At 38.5% G+C, this 20,379-nt stretch overlaps 1 protein-coding gene across 1 annotated transcript in view; it reads left to right on the forward strand.

The window, feature by feature from the left end:
- Positions 1–19,957, forward strand: part of NLN (neurolysin) — a 66,320-nt gene extending 46,363 nt beyond the window's left edge. The window contains exons 9-12 of the mRNA XM_047087274.1: positions 5,449–5,635; positions 5,962–6,090; positions 7,559–7,695; positions 18,091–19,957. Of these exons, the coding sequence (XP_046943230.1) occupies positions 5,449–5,635; positions 5,962–6,090; positions 7,559–7,695; positions 18,091–18,225 (588 nt within the window). The 3' untranslated portion in view covers positions 18,226–19,957. The remainder of the gene's footprint in view (positions 1–5,448; positions 5,636–5,961; positions 6,091–7,558; positions 7,696–18,090) is intronic.
- The last annotated feature ends 422 nt before the right edge of the window (positions 19,958–20,379 follow it).

Raw genomic sequence — 20,379 nt, forward strand, 5'->3', positions numbered from 1 at the left:
ATCTGTCATGCTCTTTGCTACTCTACTGACTATAACCATTTTTGTGCTCCTCTTCTGTGCCTTGGAGACAGCACTGTGTCATGTGGTCGGAATTTGGTCTCCCAAGTATGTATTCCTGTTGGATCGACTTTTACTTCCTTACCTTCTTAAATGACATTCCCTCTAAATCAATCATACGTAATCATGTGGGGAATGAATGAGTTTATCTAGTTCCACATTTCCCTTTGTCTAAAGTGACCTTTTAGGTTTTAGTCCTGAAGTACAGTGAACACTTATCAACAACCTTGTAGCCTCTGCTCCCGACTCCCAGCCCTTACACTGTTAGTGTTTCCATCATCAGCGTTATAAGTGATTTTTTTCAGGATCTCATTTTTGTTAGTTTATGTGTGTTTTTATTTCTTTATATATATGCTTGTGTACACAGAACAAATGCTAAAGCCATAAACCAAATATGATGACCCATACATGGTTTATTTCTATGTGGGGACACACTTATTTTTTTTATTTGCTTACTGTCTTTTCTACACGTGTTTTTTTTTTTAATAATTAGAAAAAGTTATTTTAAATGGAGGTAAATGTTTAGTTGATTCCTTAGAAGCAAAGTTATTGATTATCTGTTGTGTCTAACATGTGGTAGGATGGGGTTCAAAAGAAAAATAAAAAGGAGATAATATTTTGAATGTTTCGAGTTTAGTTTGAGGACACGAAATACTAAATTAAAAGAAGAAGAATAGTAAGTAAAATGATATCAATTAAGTATTTATTAAGCATTGAGATACACTGGTAAATATGGCACACATACTCCCTAACCTTCTTAGTTAGCATTTGAGTTTGAACTGAACTTTTATTTGTTTGTGTCTAAAAAAAAAAAAGAAAAAAAGAAATTTATATACAGGAAGGAGTAGTCAGGAAGGTATAGCCATTTTGGGGATGAATGTGTGAGTTCAAGATGGCAGTATTTAAGACCTCTGTGGATTATGTGTCATTTCTCATGTCTTTTAAATCATGGTGGTGATACTGATCTGCTGAACTGTAGTACTGCTCTGAAGCTTAATAAGCAAGTTAACAAAGTGTTATTCAAGGTCTCTTTATTACTATTATTACTTCCAATGATGGCTAGGTGTATGTGAAGTTAAAAGTATGAACTTTAACCCTCTATTTGCAGCAAAGTCTAAGAGACGCTGGCACTTTTCTTTTTTTAATGCTTTGTTACATAAATTTCTGTATCATCCGTACATTTCGGGGCAAGTCAGGTTGGGGTATGGAATGAATGCTAAGAAATCATTAGGGGATCACCTTACACAGCCAAAGGCTAGTCTCTTGAGGCCTTTTCCTTTTCTAAACACAGTACATTTACTGATTTCAGCGATTGCTTTTTCTTTGAGTTGGGATTTGGTATCATGAATATAACACTTTAGTTACAACCACTAAAATCAATCAGCCTCTTAATTAGAACAGTAACCCATAAGACTTTGGTCTTTAAATAGAGCAAAAACCCTTGTGACTTTTGAGCTTTAGTTGATGTAACTTGGTTCCAGCTCTTACTGTGTTGTATGAATTGAGAAGTCAATCTCTATAACATCGAGTCATCTGTTGTAAAAATCTATGGTGGTATATATTTTAGGCATCCTGTTGTCTGTTGAAAAGATAATAAAGGTAAATCTCATAGTTTTAGACAACTTGCTTCCTCTCAAGAACTTAGGACCAAACAGAAATCTAAGTTTACGTTGTTTTCTAGACTTTTATTCTCAAAATATTTCTTGCACCAATAATGCTCTAAAACTTTTTTGAAGTGTCACCTGCAAAATGATTTAATTGAATTATTTTGTGTGTATTTTACAATGCTCTGCTTTATCAGGGAAGCATATTAACATCAATAGTTATTATAGCCCATAAGCTACTATATTTGACACGTTTGAATTGGTCTTACTGAAAACTGTATATTGTTTTTTTGTATATTGTATATTTCTCTCTCTCAAATAAAATTTTAAGGGTACCTGGGTGGCTCAGTCACTTAAGCATCCAGTCAGTTAAGCAGCTCAGATCATGATCTCAGAGTTCATGAGATTGAGCCCTGTGTTGGGCTGTGTGCTAACAGCACGAAGCCTACTTCAGTTTCTCTGTCTCCCTCTCTCCCTGCCCCTCTCCCACTTGCCCTCTCTCTCTCAAAATGAATAAAATTAAAAACTTTAAAATAAAATTTTTAAAAATTTTAAAAAGGAAAAAACTGTATAAAGGACTTTTTAGGGTTCTTTGGAACCTAAATACTTTAATACTAGGGAGTAGTGTTTGCTGGCTGGTCAGCAGTGAGTAATAATTCAGCAGTCATGCTGCTTTGCTTGTCAGACCCCCAGCAGGCTCCTACATCCTAAGACTTGCTCAGAATTTCTTTGTAGACTTATACAGTGGCTGACTGTGGATTCCTTTCTTTTTAGAATTTAGTTGTTTGCTGGAAATTGAGCTTTTGAATTTTGTAGGTTCTTTGTCCTCCTCATTTGACAAATATTTAAATGATCTTGCTCAAAGGGCACACAGAAACAGCATGACTGACTTACGGGAAATTAGTAAGCAGTAGGGTTATTTTTAGCTTTTACTCCTTGCAAACATTTCCTTTTGTTCTTTAGAAGACATTGTTGATCTGTTCATTCATTTTCTGCACTCTCTCCCCCCACCCCCACCATGATTTGGGGCAGAATAAGTCCTCTCTTCTCTACTCTGCATGACATAACTGTGTTAATTCTTATTTTATTCAATTGCAACTCATGAGTTATTCATTTGTTCATGTTTTTCTAGGTTCTGAAATACCACCACCACCACCTCCAACCACACACACAATTGTTGTTACTTGGAGTTGAGGTGTACCCTAATCTGCAGTGGCTGCCTGAAAAATATTCACACAAGCAAAATATACAAAATGTATATTTTTCTCAAAATATTTTATAGTGGTAGCTGATGGTGTATTTGCCTTTATTTGCTCTGTTAATACTTACTTAAAAACTATAATCTTTAGAAAATCATGCAATTAGTATTACAGAATCAGTCCCTAGTCCAGGGTAGATGGTTATAAAGGCTGACCTTTACATCCAGCCTCATGTTTGACCCTTGAAACAGACAGCTTCCAGTATATAGAGGAAGTAGGATTTCTAAGGAAATAGAACTGAAACCTCACTTTTGCTCTGTTTTTAAAGTCGGTTTTGATAAAAGACTTTGCTACTTTAAATAACTTCCAAGAGGATTTAGTTATTTTGTAACCTCATAATTTAAACTTCCTTTTTTTTTTTTTTTTTTCATTTTTCTATAAGGTAGAGAGGAATTATAGCAATTGTGGTTCCAACTGTGGATTCAGGGGCCAGGAGGGTGCCTGGGTGGCTTAGTCAGTTGAGCATCTGACTCTTGGTTTCGGCTCATGTCCCACAGTTCATGGGTTTGGGTCCTGCATCAGGTTCCATGCCAACTAACAGTTGCAGAGGCTGCTTGGGATTCTCTCTCTCCCCTCTTTCTGCCCCTCCCCTGCTCTCTCTCTCTCTTTCCAAATAAATAAATAAAAACTTTTTTTAAAAAACCTGAATTCTGGAATCATACTATCTGGTTGCAAATCCTAGTTCTACTGTTAATTTCAGTATGTTTCAATTTCCTTATCTCAAAATGAAGATTACGGTATATACTTCATACAATTATTTTGGAATTTGAATCAGATAATCCAGGTAAAGGGCCTAGCATAATGCCTAACGTGGTAAAGTCTCAATAGATATCCACTATTATCTGATTATTTTATCAGATTTTTTAAATCTAAATGTAGGATAGTTGTTATTTTAGATTATGTACCAGAAAGAGGCAAAATATTCAGTTTTCTGGAGCCCTTGCCTCTTTTCTATAAGAATTTTTTATTAGGATGTCCTCAAACACAGGTGGCCTAATTCCAGCATCTAGTGAGTTTCATTCCCTTTGGCCCTTCAGTATTTGCAGCTCTTCATATCTAGAATCAGCGCAATTATGATAGGAAGTCAAGCAAAACATTTTTTTGCATAAAGAGAGGAAGGCAGAATGTGAAATGGCATTGACATCTGTGCTTCTGCCCTGGGCCAAAAGCAGAATCGTTATTTGCTGCTGATTTGGCATCCCATCTGCTGCCTTCTCCAGTGCTTAAGCCCTTCTTCCTTTCTCTTCCCCTCAGAGCCCCAGGGATGATGAAGTCAGGGAGGGACTGGGATTGTAACACATCTGAAGAAGGAAACAGGACAGAGGTTCAGGGAAAAACAACAGAAAGATAACCCCATTCTGCAGATGAGCCGGTTGGTTTAATGCAAAGTCTTCTCTGTCAATGTCAATTTTACACAAGTTCTGTGTATAGTGTGAAAGGTAGAAAATATCAGCTTGTTCTAGTGAATTCCCCTTTTTTTGATCAAGAGCTTTCCTGACATCAGATTCAACAACTTACTATACTTCAAAAAAATTTTTTTTTAACTTTTAGACCACACCCTGAGAGTAAGCCCTTTATTTTTCCAAGGGATGCTTTAACTTCTGATATATGCTTTGTTTGTCCAGAAAGCTCTCCCTGCATTTAAGTTACCCTCTTGCCAACTGATCCACACTTATACCTCCCCCTGAAGTGGCTTCTTGTTTTAACCTCTTCTACCCTGAGAGGTACAACTAGGCTTTCTGCAACATAGTTATCTTAGAATCATGTATTTAAAGTTCAGAACACAAAATATAACACGCAAAGGGTATCTGCAGTGTTGTAATTTAACTCTTTGATTTTGATTAAAACTTGAATAGTTAAGGAGCGCCTGGGTGGCTCAGTTGGTTGAGCATCTGACTTTGGCTCAGGTCATGATCTCAAGGCCCTGCATCGGGCTCTATGCTGACAGCTTGGAGCCTGGAGCCTACTTCAGATTCTGTGTCTCCCTCTCTCTCTGCCCCTCCCCTGCTCACACTCTGTCTATCTCTCTCTCAAAAATAAATAAACATTAAAAAAAACTTTTTTAACTTTAATAGTTAAACCATAGAGTGATGAGTGCTCCAGAAAGGCATGTTTTGAATAAACAAAATGAAGCACATGAAATAGATAAGTAGAGAGAAACTGTCTTAAATCTATTCATTTTTAATGGAAAAAATTTTTTTAATATTTTTATTTCCAAAGCTTAGGGCTTGTTTTAACTCAGTCTGATTTTTTTTTTTCATTTATGATTTCCTGATGATTGTTCCAAGTTTGTCTATGATTTAAAAGAATGAAATACTACTTTAACATAGAGTACTTGGGGGTTATTTTTCAGGCTGCTTGGTACTGTGTTTTGTTTTTATTTAAATTTGAAGTTATCCTAACCCTTTATTCAAACAGGTAGTTGACTCTGATTCTGACTCAAGTTTTACAGAGTCTTAATTATGATTCATCACATAGGTAGTTTTCATTCAGTGCTTTAAAAAAAGACCTTTATGTTTATTTTCTAGACTGATTTTGCTCGATTTAGTGGAACAAATGTGGAAACTGACTTTGTAGAGGTGCCATCACAAATGCTTGAGAATTGGGTATGGGACATCGATTCCCTCCGAAGATTGTCAAAACATTATAAAGATGGAAGTCCTATTATGGATGATCTGCTTGAAAAACTTGTTGCTTCCAGACTGGTCAACACAGGTATGACTTGTAATTTTAGAAAAGGAAAATACATTAGAATTGCTTTAATAGACAGTGGCTGGCTTCTTGTTCTATAGAACTTATTTCCCTTGTAATCATGGTATTACCCTAAGAGTGCTAATATGGGGAGGGGAGACTGCTAAATATCCTGGGAATGTGTCCAAGAAAAAAAAAATACATGTTCTTTTAAATCTTAAATGAGGTATCTTACTCCCATTTTGTAATATGTACTATAGGCGTCAGTTGTTTAAATCTTTGATCTTGTGATATTAGAACACGTAGTTCTCTCTTCTCCAAAACATGCCCAAACATTCTTATGCTATTAGGTCTTCTGACCTTACGCCAGATTGTTTTGAGCAAAGTTGATCAGTCTCTCCATACCAACACGTCGCTGGATGCTGCAAGTGAATATGCCAAATATTGCACAGAGATTTTAGGTGTCGCGGCAACTCCAGGTATGTAAGCACTATGACCTGAATTCATTTTCTTCAGTGAAGTACAGGGTATCCTCCTAACACTGCCAGGAAACATAGGGTTTGTCAGGCAGCTCACCTAATGTATATTTGTTTCTGATTTCTATAATCAGGCCATGGCTTTCTGATAAGCTTACTATGTCCGTATGACTTATCCTGTCCAAGTGTGTTTAAAGGAAAGGTGGCTCCAGCTTTGCAGCATTTTAGTGTAATCAAGAATGAGCAATTGGCCTCCACCCCAGAGCAGAGAAAGCCATTCGCATTTGGCAACAGCCACCTGGCTCCTCCCTCCGTATGTGTGCCCTGACTTCCTAGTGATTTCACTGAGAAATTGGCAAACGGGGAAGTTTTAGAGAGAAGTACAAACTTCTACCTTGTTTCTGATTTTGGTTCTGAGATCAGTTAAGGAATTCCAGCTAGCCTTTTCTAGCCCAGTATTTATGAGATTCATGTGGGTAGGTGGGCAGTTACACACGTGACTGTGTTTACATTTGTATTTATATATTTTAAGCCAACATGTAGTTGTTCATGTATACATAGTTGGCAAGGTGACTTTTTTCCACCAAGGAAGATGTTATTTAAATGAACCTGTCACATTGATAGTGATAATAAAGGTCAGAAGAGTCCAATGGAGTCAATCCAGGCTCCTCACGTACTTTTGTGATCTGTTTATGGTAGACCATACAACAGTTTTGTCCCTGAGACCAATTTGACAAAATCCTTTTTACTTTTGTTAAGTTTATTTATTTATTTTGAGAGAGAGAGAGAGAGAGAGAAAGTGGAGGTGGGGAGGGGCAGAGACTGAGGGAAAGAGAATCCCAAGCAGTCGCCACGCTATCAGAATCCAAGACACGGGGCTCCATCTCACAAATGGTGAGATCATGACCTGAGCCTAAATCAAGAGTTGGACGCTTAAACTGACTGAGCCACCAGGCACCCTGAAAAAATCCTTTTTAAAAATAGCCCTAGAGGTAGATTGAGTTGGCAAAACCTTTTTAGTTTTTTAAATAAAGAGTTCTTCAGTAATTATGAACCTAAAGTAAGTGCCGTTCTGACACATTTTAGATGCAAAGCTGTGTGACAAAGAGTGGGCTTACTATTAGAGAATCTATAAGACACGTATGTGTCTAAAGGATTAGAAAGGACTGAGTAGTCCTGAAATACTGAGCTATCTGATGGGTGTGGACAAAGCCTCTGAAACTATTGTTAGACATTCCAGAACTTAGGGCCGAAACCAGCTCTGAAGTTGAGTCATCATAGCAGAGAAGTTTGTAAACATCTTGGCCAAGGGCACACGTAAACCCAGGGAGTACTGCAGGTAAGATCCTGCTTGTTGCTGGAGACTGTCACTCTCCAGTCTCCGGACTCCCCAAAGGGAAACCTTAGCCAGCTGATAACCTGATAGTTAACATTGGCCATCACATTGATTGAAATGTATCTTTCTTTAAAGGCACAAATATGCCAGCTACTTTCGGACATTTGGCAGGGGGATATGATGGCCAATATTATGGATATCTTTGGAGTGAAGTATTTTCCATGGATATGTTTTACAGCTGTTTTAAAAAAGAAGGGATAATGAATCCAGAGGTATTGTATTTTCTTTTCTCCTTTTGTTAATTTTGTCGTTCCCAGTGTAAAATATTTATTACACCTAGATTTTAGCGTAAGAGATTTGGTAACAGCTTTTAACTTGAAAATCTTGAATCTTCTCAAATCATCCATCATTAAGTTGCAGTGCACAAGTGATTAACTCTAATTCTCTAAGTTAAAAAAAAAAAACTACCACATTTTCTTGCTTATTAACATTCCAATATATTGCATAATTAAAATTCAAAGCTTTGTTTATGCATTTGAGCATTTATAGCTGCTAGTTTTGACATGTGCCATACAATGCTTTAGTTTTATAGGAGGTTGGGAAAGAAAGGTAAACTCTTTCTTGATGTTAATGGTCTAGGTATGTTTTCACATTCTCTACACAGTTTCTTTATACATTTTCTATGGGAGGTACCCTTTCTCTGTGACTGGCATACCCCACCTCCTACATAGTTTGTAACCGAAATGCCTTTAAGTAATTTAGGCTGCTTCATTAACATGAGCCATTCCTTTCTGTGTACAGTGAATTGACTGCCAGGTGGCTACCAGCCAAACCTTCCTGAGTTATAGTCCCCTAGTCTCCACTCTTGTTGAAGACTCAGCTGTCAGATTATTTCCAGGCCTGATGCATTTTTCAGTGTGCTTCTCATTCTATTTGATTCAGAAATTAGAAGAGCAAGTTACCAAATTCAGGTTCTCTGTGCTTATTTCAGCCAACCAATTTCTTCCCCCCAACTTTATGTTTCTGGATTGCATAGTGCCTCACACACATATACTGAAATTCATTGCTATAATTTTTTTTTAATGTTTATTTGTTTCTGAGAGAGACAGAGTGAGAACACAAGCAGGGGAGGGGCAAAGAGAGAGGGAGACACAGAATCTGAAGCAGGCTCCAGGCTCTGAGCTGTCAGCACAGAGCCCAATGCAGGGCTCAAACTCACGATCCCTGAGACCATGACCTGAGCCGAAGTCAGATGCCCAACTGCCCAACCAACTGAGCCATCCAGGCGCCCCACATAGCTGTAATTTAGCCCACCATCCCCTTCTTCCCACCCCCCCTGCAAAACAAAACAAAACAAAACAAAACAAAACAAAACAAAACAAAACAAAACACCTCCAGGGTACCTACATTATCTACACTAACCTTCCCAATCATTCCTTCTTCCATCCTACCCTACCCAGGCTATTAGGTCACTGTAAGTCTCCTTCCATTCCCTGGCCAACCTATTACAATGGCCAGCCACTGACTGTTCTCATATATGTCTTGACTTCTGTATGACCCTTAGCCAAGTACCCAGCCCTGGATTCCTCTACCATCTCACTTAGGGATGGTGCCCTTGGGATTCAGACCTTTCCGAGGAAGATTGTGTGACTCCATTAACATGTCCCACTACAAAATCGTGCTATCCAACCTGTAGTGGACACCCAGTGTTACTCTGCTGTCCTGTCCCACTTCCCTTATTGAGATCCCCCGAGTCTCAAATCCTCTCTCCTCTCCACTAAGAAAATTACGGTCATCAAGACTAAATATGTCATTTTTGTTCTCTTTCTATACTTCAGTATTCACCTTCTTTCCCTCTGTCTGAAAGATGTGTCTAACACCAAGCCTTAATGTGTCTTGGCAAAAACTGGGATTATTGCTACTGCCTCTGGTAACCCTGTTGCTATTACTCAGTTCTCCTTCCTTTCACAGCCTAATTTCTTGGTGTAAGGAGCCGTCCATGCAAACCTCTATTTTGCCTCCACCAACGGAACTAGAAAATTACTCTCTCTCGAGTGACCACTGATGACCCAGTTGCCAACTTCCAAAGGCCCTCACCTACCCTTTTGTTTTTACTTCCTGTTTCTTGCTTTCCTCTCCTTGTTCACAGTCCTTAGCTTAGCCATCACATGTCTTCCTTACTTCCCAGAATTCAATGTGTCAGCCAGATTTATGTGTTCCCATAGGTCTTTGCACCTTCACAAATACGATCATTCTATTTCTTCCACCTAAAAGGTGTGACTTTCTTGTCTCTATCTCTTAAAAATTTTAACATTCTTTTAAGTTTATTTATTTGTTTTGAGAGAGGCAGCATGCACAAGCAGGGGTGGGGCAGAGAGAAGGAGATGGAGAATCCCAAGCAGGCTCCACACTGTCAGCACAGAGCCCCACATGGGGCTTGATCTCACAAACCGTGAGATCATGACCTGAGCTAATATCAAAAGTCAGATGCTTAACTGACTGAGCCACCCAGATACAGCTTCAATCTTACCATTCTTAAAGGCCCTAGTCACATGGCTGGCTACTCGCTTATGAAATCTTCTAGATCATCTGAACCAAAAGTGGTATTTCCATTTTTTGAAGAAAAGAATGGACTTGAGGGAAGTGTGAGGGAAGGATTTCACCAAGCTTTTTCTTATGTCTGGAATGTTTAATATAACTCTAACACAAAGTGAAAAAAATCAGGCTATAAAATATTTTGTACCATAGAATGCAAATTTTTATTTTAAAATACATGTTTAGAAAAAGAGTACATCAAAATGTCCATTCTTAGCTTCGAGTGATAATTTCATGAGTGATTATTAAATATTTTTCTGTAATTTCTATGGAGCTTTTCCTTATTTTTTACACAGAGCATGCATTATTGCAGAAATCAGAAAACAATGATTATAGAGACTCCAGGTCTACTTATATAAAGGTGCAATTATGACCTGTTACTGACTCTTACAAGTTGGTGACGCTTCCTAGCATAAGTGCCACAGTACCTTTTTCAATTAAGCTTCCTCACTCATCTCCTCTGTGTTTCCACTTACACAGCCACATCTCCAGTACCTTCCGCTGTTACCTCTTCTTTTCCATCTGTCAAGGTAACAGCCCATGTACTGATCCCAGTCGGCCCCAAGGAACTTGCAAGTCCAGCAGACGCAGTCCCTGCCATTATGCTTCTGTGTACTTCCTCTTACTCTCAAGCTTCACAGCTTGGCAGGCAGCCAGACTACTTTTATTTTAGATCAGGGGCCTGGGGTGAACTTGGAGAACACAAGATTCCCAACAACTTGGAGTTGTTGCCTTGTAATGTAAAACACAGTTTTCAGTTTCACTAAAATTCTGGGTTCAACATTGCTGTATATTATTCATCTTACGCCATGAAGCTAACTTTAATCCCTTCCTTTTTCTTCCCTATCAAGTATTCTGGGATATTATAGCATTTCTTGCTCCCCTTTTGTCACAACAGTAGTGAATTGGGCTCCAGTGACCAAGGAGAATCCCTTTGCACCCCACTCTCACACTCTTCACTGCAGTGGCAGAGACTAGAACAGCTTTTTAAATAGCCATTTTGTTCCCTCTACAGTATACTGTTTGTTTGGTTCACTTATTTTTTTTTTAAGTTTTACAAATGTTTGCTCTAAAGTAATACCTGATTTACAAAATTCAAATACCCACTTATTAAAATGTAATACTTTGAGACAGTTATCCTGTTCTAAGAAAAATATTTGGTCATTACAGCTACGTTGTGATGAAGAGAAAGAATTTTTTTTAAGTTTGTTTGTTTGTTTATTTATTTATGTTTAGTAATCTCTGTACCCAAATGGGGCTCAAACTCATAACCCCGAGATCAAGAGTCACATGCTTCTCCAACTGAGCCAGCGAGGTGTCCCGAAAGAATTTTTATAGAAATACTGAATTTGATTTGAAGTCAAGGGTATCAGAGCATTCACAATATATCACACAGACCCTGTTGTCTCAAGGCTCCCTGTCTCCCTCATATGTTTTTTCCCTCATCACTAAAATTCTGCTGTATTTTCCAGAATTACAAAGTTTCTGGTAGATAGGGACCAGTTATTACTGCCCAGCACAGGGAGGTAAAAAGACTCTTTCCTAAAACCATTGTGAAAATTCTGTATTAGCAAGGATAAATAATAGGCTCTAGAAATGTTCAGTAATAAACCACAACCAAAGCAAGCAAATAAAAGGACACCTTGAAAGGAAGGAGGATTAGAGTGTCTTAGATTTCTTAATAAGCATCACAATTGAGTACATATTGGTGCCATTATATCGATGTAAAGTTGACACCTTTTTTTTTTTAATTGAATTGTAGTTGACACATCATGTTACATTAGTTTCACCTAGTATGTATTTGAATCATTTTGAGAAGATAACTGGATGGCCCTTCAAGGAATCAGTGTCTGCTATTCTTCGTCCCCAAAATCTGTAGAGAGGCTGGAGACTGAAAGATCACGTACTGTTGACATTATTGTCCTGGTCATTGGTATCAACAAAAGAACATCTCCAGGCCTTCTCTCTATAACCTCTTGCCATCCTGCAAAGCTCAGGGTCTGCTTTGAGAAACATTCCAGGTGTTAGCAAGCAGAACTATAGAAAGTGCACTACTCACTGGGAAAACAATAATAGGAAGGGTCAAATATAAACCTAGTCTTTTTTTTTTTTTTTTTTAAGTAATCTACACCCATTGTGGGGCTTGAACTCACAACTGCAAGATCAAGAGTCAGATGCTCTACTAACTGAGCCAGCCAGGCACCCCAAACCTGTAGTCTTCTGAATACCTAAGGTAGCAATAGCATATTTTTATGGTACAGTGGTTTTCATTCTATTTTGAGGGCCTCTATCCAAGTGTTAGAATTGACCAATTACCTATAATAGCCACAGTTTGCTATTTCTGGTTTTATTTGTGATTTTCTCTTTTCTTCATTATAAATAGTTAGACTATCTTCATTATTTGTTCATTAAACATATCCTAAAATCTTTGTTTCTAGTAGAATATAGAGAATTCTCATTATCAGACATATGTTTTCCTTCTCCAGCTGATTTCTTAAGTAACTATGGAAGGGAGCTGCTTGGGAATAAAACTTTTCCAGCAAGCTCTAGGAGCTCTTTAAAGAAGATATCCAGCGTCACCAAATGTAGTTTCAAAATCCAGCAGCTAATCATAGGGTTGAAGAAAATGGCGGCATTTTAACTAGGGCCATTTCTTTTTATAAGGCAAGTTCATTGTGGGAAAATTTCCTAAGAGGTAATAGACTTGGTGGATTCAAAGACAATTATATTATTAAGCTAGAATTATCTCCCTCCTCTTTTGCATTTAGAGAAATTGCTAACCTTTGTTTTTCCTTCAATGAAGAAAAAATAAAACTGAGTATCACTGTAGAATGGAATACCAAGAAAATCAAGACAGTCAAATGCAACTATTATATTTTAATCTGTAATGCCATAAGGAAGTAGCTAGATCTTTACATGCAATAGCAGACACAGAAACATGACAAACTTTGGGTTAACATGAAAAAGAATTACTTCACAGAGAATTTGTACTCTAAAGCTAACTATTCCAGTGCTCTCCACTCAGAATTCTAAGCCCAATTCCTGCTACAATGTGTTGCTAAGGGAGAATATGAAATTCCTTCTGAAGGTCCTTACAAATGGATTAACTTCTGCTTCGGCTCTCTTGACCTACCACCACAAAGCTGATTTTTCTTATACTTCAGCCTTTCTTGACAGACTTAGGTTTTGCCTGATTTAAGGGACAAAGGAAAGAAATGGGATTGATTTCCAACTTAACTTCTTGCATATTTACAAGACCAGACTTTCCAAGTCTTGAATCCCAACCAACTGGAAGCACTTTTTCTTCCTTTGTGTTCTTACAGCCTTTCTCTGTATTTCTCTTAGAACCCTAATAATCTGCTTTGTACATTGTCTTTTTTTTTACCTCCTAGATGATAAAGTCCTTGTAATTGGAGCTGTTTTATTCATTTTTGTGTGTCCTCTACTTCAAAACTGTTACATTTAATTACGGTAGTTGTCCCCATCTATTTCCCCTTCCCCCAATACATATGAATAGCCAGACTACTCTTCTTTTTTTTTTTCCTTTTTTCTTTTTTTCTTTTTTTCTGATCTCCCTCCCCATAAATATAGATCTATCCTTCTATCCTCACAAATTGAAACTTTGCTCACAGTTTCCGGAAGGCCTCTTCTAATCAAGCAGATTCCGACCCACTGTTCTCATTTCCATCTCCCTGGCTACCAGCACCACTCTTTCACTCTCTCCCTTTTTCTTTGTTGTTGTCCAAGGTATTCTTTTTCCACCCACGATATCCCCACCCTCATAGGAAACAAAGAGTGTGCTGTTGGGAAGGAGTTTACAGATGAGCTGTGGAAGGTTTCAGCATCCACTTTTAAAGCTGGCTAGGGAGCCTGTTGTGTGCCTGATCATCATCACCTATCGTTGGATGGATGCTCTTTTCCCTGATGCCTGTTACTCAGTGTAGGAAGGAGACAACTGGCTCTCCTCCCCAGAGTCAGTCACAGTAGGAAGGAGGGAGGATTGGAAGACAGTGGGAGCTTGCATGTGCTGCCTCAGAAATGCGAGACCCAACAGGAGACATATTCTCATTACTTACAGATGGTGGCATCCTTCGTTCAGGCCATTATGATTGCTCTTAAAATATTACCTCAAATAAAGAGTATGTATTCTTAGATGAGTGCCTTGTCTCACCTCCCTAATATTCCTACTGAACGAGATAGTCTATTTCTTATTAATAATGGAGATGAAGTCTCTTGTATTTTTTTTTTTAGTTTTATTAGGAAACAGAACTAATTTTAAGGAGACTCCAAACCAGGAATGCATCTGTGTCCCTGCTGTGTACATGAGACACTGAACGGAGGGCCAATGTGAGAGGGACAGAAATGAGAGGAGGAATGGATGACCACAGAGGGTTACTGAGTGGCCCTGGGTGCCATGTGTTATACTAGGGACAGGGCAGTGTCCTGAAATCATCCCCAATTCCCCATAAACTAGGTGAGGGAGGCATGTTCCTATTTTACAGGAAAAGAAACCAAGGCCTGTGGTCACAGAGCTGAGGGTTAAGCCAAGATTGAAACTTGGGCCTGACTCCAAGACTCCTGACCTTGCTTTAGGAAACATCACTGTTAGAGAGGACTTGCACAGTTGCCAAAAGATACACTCTAATCTTCCAAGATTAAAAACCACACAGGTGGGGTGCCTGGGTGGTTCAGTTGGTTAAGCGTCCAACTCTTGATTTTGGCTCAGGTCATGATCCCACACTTCATGGGTTCAAGTCCTGCCAGCGGGCTCTTTGCTGACAGTGGGGAGCCTGCTTAGGATTCTCTCTCTCCCGCTGTCTCTGCTCCTCCCCTGCTCATTCTCTCTCTCTCTCTCTGTCTCTCTCTCTCTCTCTGTCCCTCCCTGGCTCTCTAAACAAATAAGTAAAAAAAAAAAAAAAAAAAAAAAACTTTAAAAACCACACAGGTGACTGATGCTGATTTGCCTTCATAGACTAGTTAATAGAAGCTCTTACTATGTGCAGATCCTCCTGAAGGATTCTTCTAGCATAAAAAAATTTCACTGGTTGTCTTAGAACTTGTCTTTCTGCCTTCCTTACAGTTCAAGTTTCTTTATTATGTAAACAGACTAGAACAACTTATGGCAAAGACTCCTTCCACCTGTGGCATATGTCTCCCAGACAGTGTTCTCTCCCCCAGAGAGCCAGTACCTTCCTAAAACACAAAAGTTCACTTAACTTTTTTTTTTTTTGTAAGAAAAGCAAGATCCTATTACCAAAATGACTCTTAAACTCTTCTCCAAACTTCATTGTGAAGGAAATGAAACTATTAAAAGACCATTGCTCTGTAATTCAGGAAATTGAATCAACTTGTTTGGAGCTGTAAGCGGGACAGGACTGGAGCTGTGTTGAGCTGCACACCCCCCCGGCTCCGCGATGACCTTACTGGTCAGAGGAGCCCTGAGCTGCCTCTTCACAGCGCCATGCAACTCTTCAAGTACCTACATCTATTTGCTGGCTAGAACTGCAGTTCTCTGTACAAAATGAGACTATTTTGTCAGGTAGCCACATTGTGGGAGATTCTTTTAAATGTCTGTTTATTTTTTTAGAGAGAGAGAGCACAGGCAGGGGAGGGTCAGAGGGAGGGAGGTATGGAGGGAGGAGAGAGAGAGAGAGAGAGAGAGAGAGAAATTGACAGAAAGAATGAGAACGAGAATGAGAATGAATTCCAAGCAGGGTATGGAGCTGGGTATGGAGCTGCCCGATGCAGGATGATTGCACAGCCATGAGATCATGACCTGAGCCAAAATCAAGAGTCAGTCACTTAACCGACTGAGCCACCCAGGAGCCCCAGTTCTCCCTATTTTTATGGTGGCTTCTTAGGGAAAGGGGTGAAGATCCAGGAGAGCACCGTCTTTCTTCCCCATCCTACCCTTTCCCCCTACTGATTTAACACTGGTCAAATGTAGGCATTTGGGGCAATGAAAGAAAGAAAAGGGAGGTAGACTGTGTTTGGGCTCCAGAGCTCTAAGCTGCTACTTCTTAGAATAATAATGTCTATGGCAGGATCAGCCATCACTCACATTTTAGGTTCCCAATTGCTAGCCTAACAGTAATGGATTGCTACAGACCAAGCAAAAAGCTACACATCATCCCCCCCCCCCCCGCCAAAGAACATTAAATCTAGCTTAAGTCTTCATTACCAGAGTTTTCAGGAATTCGGATATCAGTGATTACAGGCCTACCCTCTTTAGGAAAATTTATCTAAAACTTGTAGATAAGGCAACAAGATTACTACATGCCTTTTCATTGTCATACTAGAATATTGTCCAATAAGCCCTTCTTTTTTTTTTTTTTTAAATGAAAGTTTTGTTTTACCTTCACTTAATCCTTTTTTTTTATTAATTTTTTTTTCAACGTTTATTTATTTTTGGGACAGAGAGAGACGGAGCATGAACGGGGGAGGGGCAGAGAGAGAGGGAGACACAGAATCGGAAACGGGCTCCAGGCTCTGAGCCATCAGCCCAGAGCCTGATGCGGGGCTTGAACTCACGGATCGCGAGATCGTGACCTGGCTGAAGTCGGACGCTTAACCGACTGCGCCACCCAGGGGCCCCCAATAAGCCCTTCTAAAGATCACATTGTGTTCTAGGCCCTACCCCTGTCCACTGTGGTAGCTCCCTGTGGCTGTCAAGCACCTGAAATGTGGCTAGCATAACTAAAAACTTGTGCTGGAAAAGTGAAAAACACACACGAGATTTTGATGACTTACCACAGAAAGTAAATCTCAGTAATTTTTATATTGACATATGCTGAAGTAACATAGATATATGGTTAAAATATCTTATTAAAATTAGTTTCACCATTTTGACTTTTTTTACCTTCTAAAATGTGATTACTAGAAAATTTTAAGTTATTTATGTTTCTTATATTATATTTCTGTTGGACTGTGCTGCCCTAGACTTTACAGGAAGGTAACTGACTATTTACTCCTAATCAGGGCCCAGACTAGGAAGTTTGATGTTAACCTGTCAGGATTAATAAACTGCAGATGATTTCTGTTAATAACAAAAAGATAAACCCCAAAATTTTTATTTTAGGACGCTATAGGGAATAAAATAGTTTTGTATCTAACTTGGTAAATTTCATTCATGCATGTTTTCGTTTATTAACAATTTGACTAGACTTATCTCTGATGGTTGTACCAAAGAGAATTATTGTTATAAGTCAAAAGTTACTTTTGTCTCTGAAAATTCTCTAGCTATTATTGTCAAAAAGACTGTTAGTCATATTGATCAAATGATTTAATGGATATAAATTTAAAAGTGTTACTCTGTGAACTATTTGGAATTTTTCTTCACTGAATTGTCTTGCTTTGTATCCCTAAAAGGATGATGAAAAGGAAGTGAAAATAATGAATGACACTGATACTGAATTTCAGTCGTTTTCCTTCACTTTACTTGCTGCTACCTTTATGTAAATAAAGGCAGAGTAACTACATTGTGTTTTAAGGTTGCAGACCTCATCCCCAAGGAAAACTTTACAAAGGTCCTTATTCCTAGCTCTGAGCCCACAGAACTAACTTAACCTACACCTGGGACATGTGTTGTTGTCCTACCGCCATCCATAAGGATGAGGCATTTTTTATAAACCCCTTGTAAAAACATAGCAGAAGCCATTTTGGCAGTGGTGATGCCACTGGTTCTAGGTACACAAATTCCCTATTTGTGGCCTTCTTGAACACTTGGTTTGCTAACTCTTTTGAAATAGCATTTGAGATGGGCTACTAAATAGGAATCTGTTATACATTCCATTGGCTATTTTTTGTTTGTTTGCTCACCGTTGAAACTCTAAGGAGATAAGACAGTAATAAAGAGGAACGTAGAAGACTGGAGGTTTAAGCTTCAGCTCTCATAGCTACCAAAATAAATAAGTACAGCTCTATAGAGCTGTAGTTAAGGCAAAAGAGAACATCCAGACAAAGTAAAGTCAAAGTCCCTTTTTCTTCACCCTTCCTCCTTTTTCTTTTGCATCTAGAGATTTGGGAAATTGCTTTAACAATGAATTATTAGGTGTGATGTTTTATTTTATTAGGTTGGAATGAAATACAGAAACCTAATCCTGAAACCTGGGGGATCTCTGGACGGCATGGACATGCTGCAGAATTTCTTGAAACGTGAGCCAAACCAAAAAGCGTTCCTAATGAGTAGAGGCCTGCATGCTCCATAAACTGGGGATCTTTGGTAGCAGTCCATGTCTGGAGGACAAGTCGACATCACCATGTGTTACTAGCCCGGAAACTGAATGGAGTTTTGCAAATGAAAGTTTAGATTTCTATTGACTGTCTTTTGTTTTTCACTTTGAAAAATTACACAGATGTAAATGGAATTATAAATACCATGACCTAAGAAAAGACCCATCAGAAAATAATTGTACTATAAAATTTCATAACAATGGATTTGATTTCTTTTTATACAAGTTTCATATGAATGTAATTTGATTTTTTACTATTGTAATCTAGATAACATAATGTAAGAGGGCTAAGAATTTTTAAATTGAATCATATACATTATATAATTTGATCCTTCTTTATATCTTGAAGTTTTGTACTTGGTATTTCTGGACTGATAAATGAATCATCACATTTCTTTGGTAAATATTTTCTTGGAGCCCTGTGTCACCTTTGACCCTCTGTCTCACAGTAACGCGTGACCTCTTTGTCCACATACCTAAGGGCCAGGGGAATATGCCTCAATAATGCGTTTATCTTTGGATTTCAGGCCTCATTATTTCTACTTTTCTGCCGCACTTAAATTATGTTCCACCATTGGGATTTATCTTTTCTAAAGTCCTATCACAGAGTACCAAAAAAAGTAAGAGTTTTAACTGAACTGGCCTATGTATATTGCTTTTGTATGTTGCGTTAGAGGATTGTAGATCTTGCATCAGAGGTTCGTTTCCACCACAGCATACAAGGTTGTCAGTCCTTTGGCATATTTGCCAATTAGAACACTAAAACAAGTCCAAGGATATGTTTCTCTTCTCATGTTTCTGATAAGTGGTACGGACTTTGCCTCCTTTATTAACATCTCACCCAAAGTGACAGATATACATATCACCAATGGCAGTTTAGGGAAGAGAGCTGAAGGTGGTGTGGAGCAGAAAGAGTTCAGAAACTCCAGAAGAGGAGTGGGTTCTGGACAGAAGTGTTTGAGGACAGCTGCTCCAAAGTGTTACGTGTCCTCAACCACAGGGAGGAGGATTTCATAGCCTATCTTGTCTGGTGATTTTTATTTTAAGCGAAACTTTGGATCTCTCTTTAACTTTCATTTCTGTGAGTCTAAATTGTACTTCTAAAGCAGACCAGTAAACTCACAGGACTTATTTTTCCCTAGGAGTCTACTCAGTAAGGAAACCAAAATAGGATAATAAAAAATTTTTAATTAAAAAATCCAAACTTCACATATACTCTGGTAGGTCTTCCAGTTGGTTCCCGCTGTGTATCTGAGGTATGACTTTGCTGGTGAGGGACAAAATTAGACAGATGGACTTTGCGCTAAATAAAAACATATATATTAGGCTGCATAATAAAATTATAGACAGTGGGAAAGGTTAAGAGCTCTAACAACGTAGAAGAAAATTCCGGGATTATTATTGCCAAGCAAATACGTTAAAAATGCACATGAAATCCAACCCTCCCTTCTGAGATAATCGCCTGGCCCTTCTCTCCCACAAAGTAGTTTTTTTGGTGTTAGTAACCTGTGGTACTCTTCTCATATCTTTTTTTTTTCTTCCAGACTGTTCTGTTTTCCAGTTTCAGACAAAAACTTTTTTCAGCATTTTCTATTGCCTTTCTGTGTGTCTCCTTAACAATAACTTTATCATTTTCAATCTCAACTTACTTCACATGGAAAAACTAATACTTGGTGTGAAACAGGTTGCACACAATAAAGTTGCATTATTATCCATAAGAATGAACTCACATTTCTTTCATACTTTAATGTTTAAGCTGAAATGCCTAAGAAAACAAAAGTGCTATGATGTTCTTTTTATTTAGAGTCCATATATGATACTTAAAATCTACCAAAGCACAGCAACAAATTTAAATACTTACTCTTTACAATAATTAAAAACTAAGAACTAATTTTTTCTTTTTTTTTTAATTTTTTAAAATGTTTTTATTTATTTTTGAGACAGAGAGAGACAGAGCATGAGCAGGGGAGGAGCAGAGAGAGAGGGAGACACAGACTCCGAAGCAGGCTCCAGGCTCTGAGCTGTCAGCACAGAGCCCGACGCGGGGCTCAAACTCACGGACTGTGAGATCATGACCTGAGCCGAAGTCGGACGCCCAACAGACTGAGCCACCCAGGCGCCCCAGAACTA

Source organism: Lynx rufus, unplaced genomic scaffold, assembly GCF_022079265.1.
Source record: "Lynx rufus isolate CCGP_SWC_20201006 ecotype Redwood Valley unplaced genomic scaffold, mLynRuf1.p SCAF_1, whole genome shotgun sequence".
Lineage (NCBI taxonomy): Eukaryota > Metazoa > Chordata > Mammalia > Carnivora > Felidae > Lynx > Lynx rufus.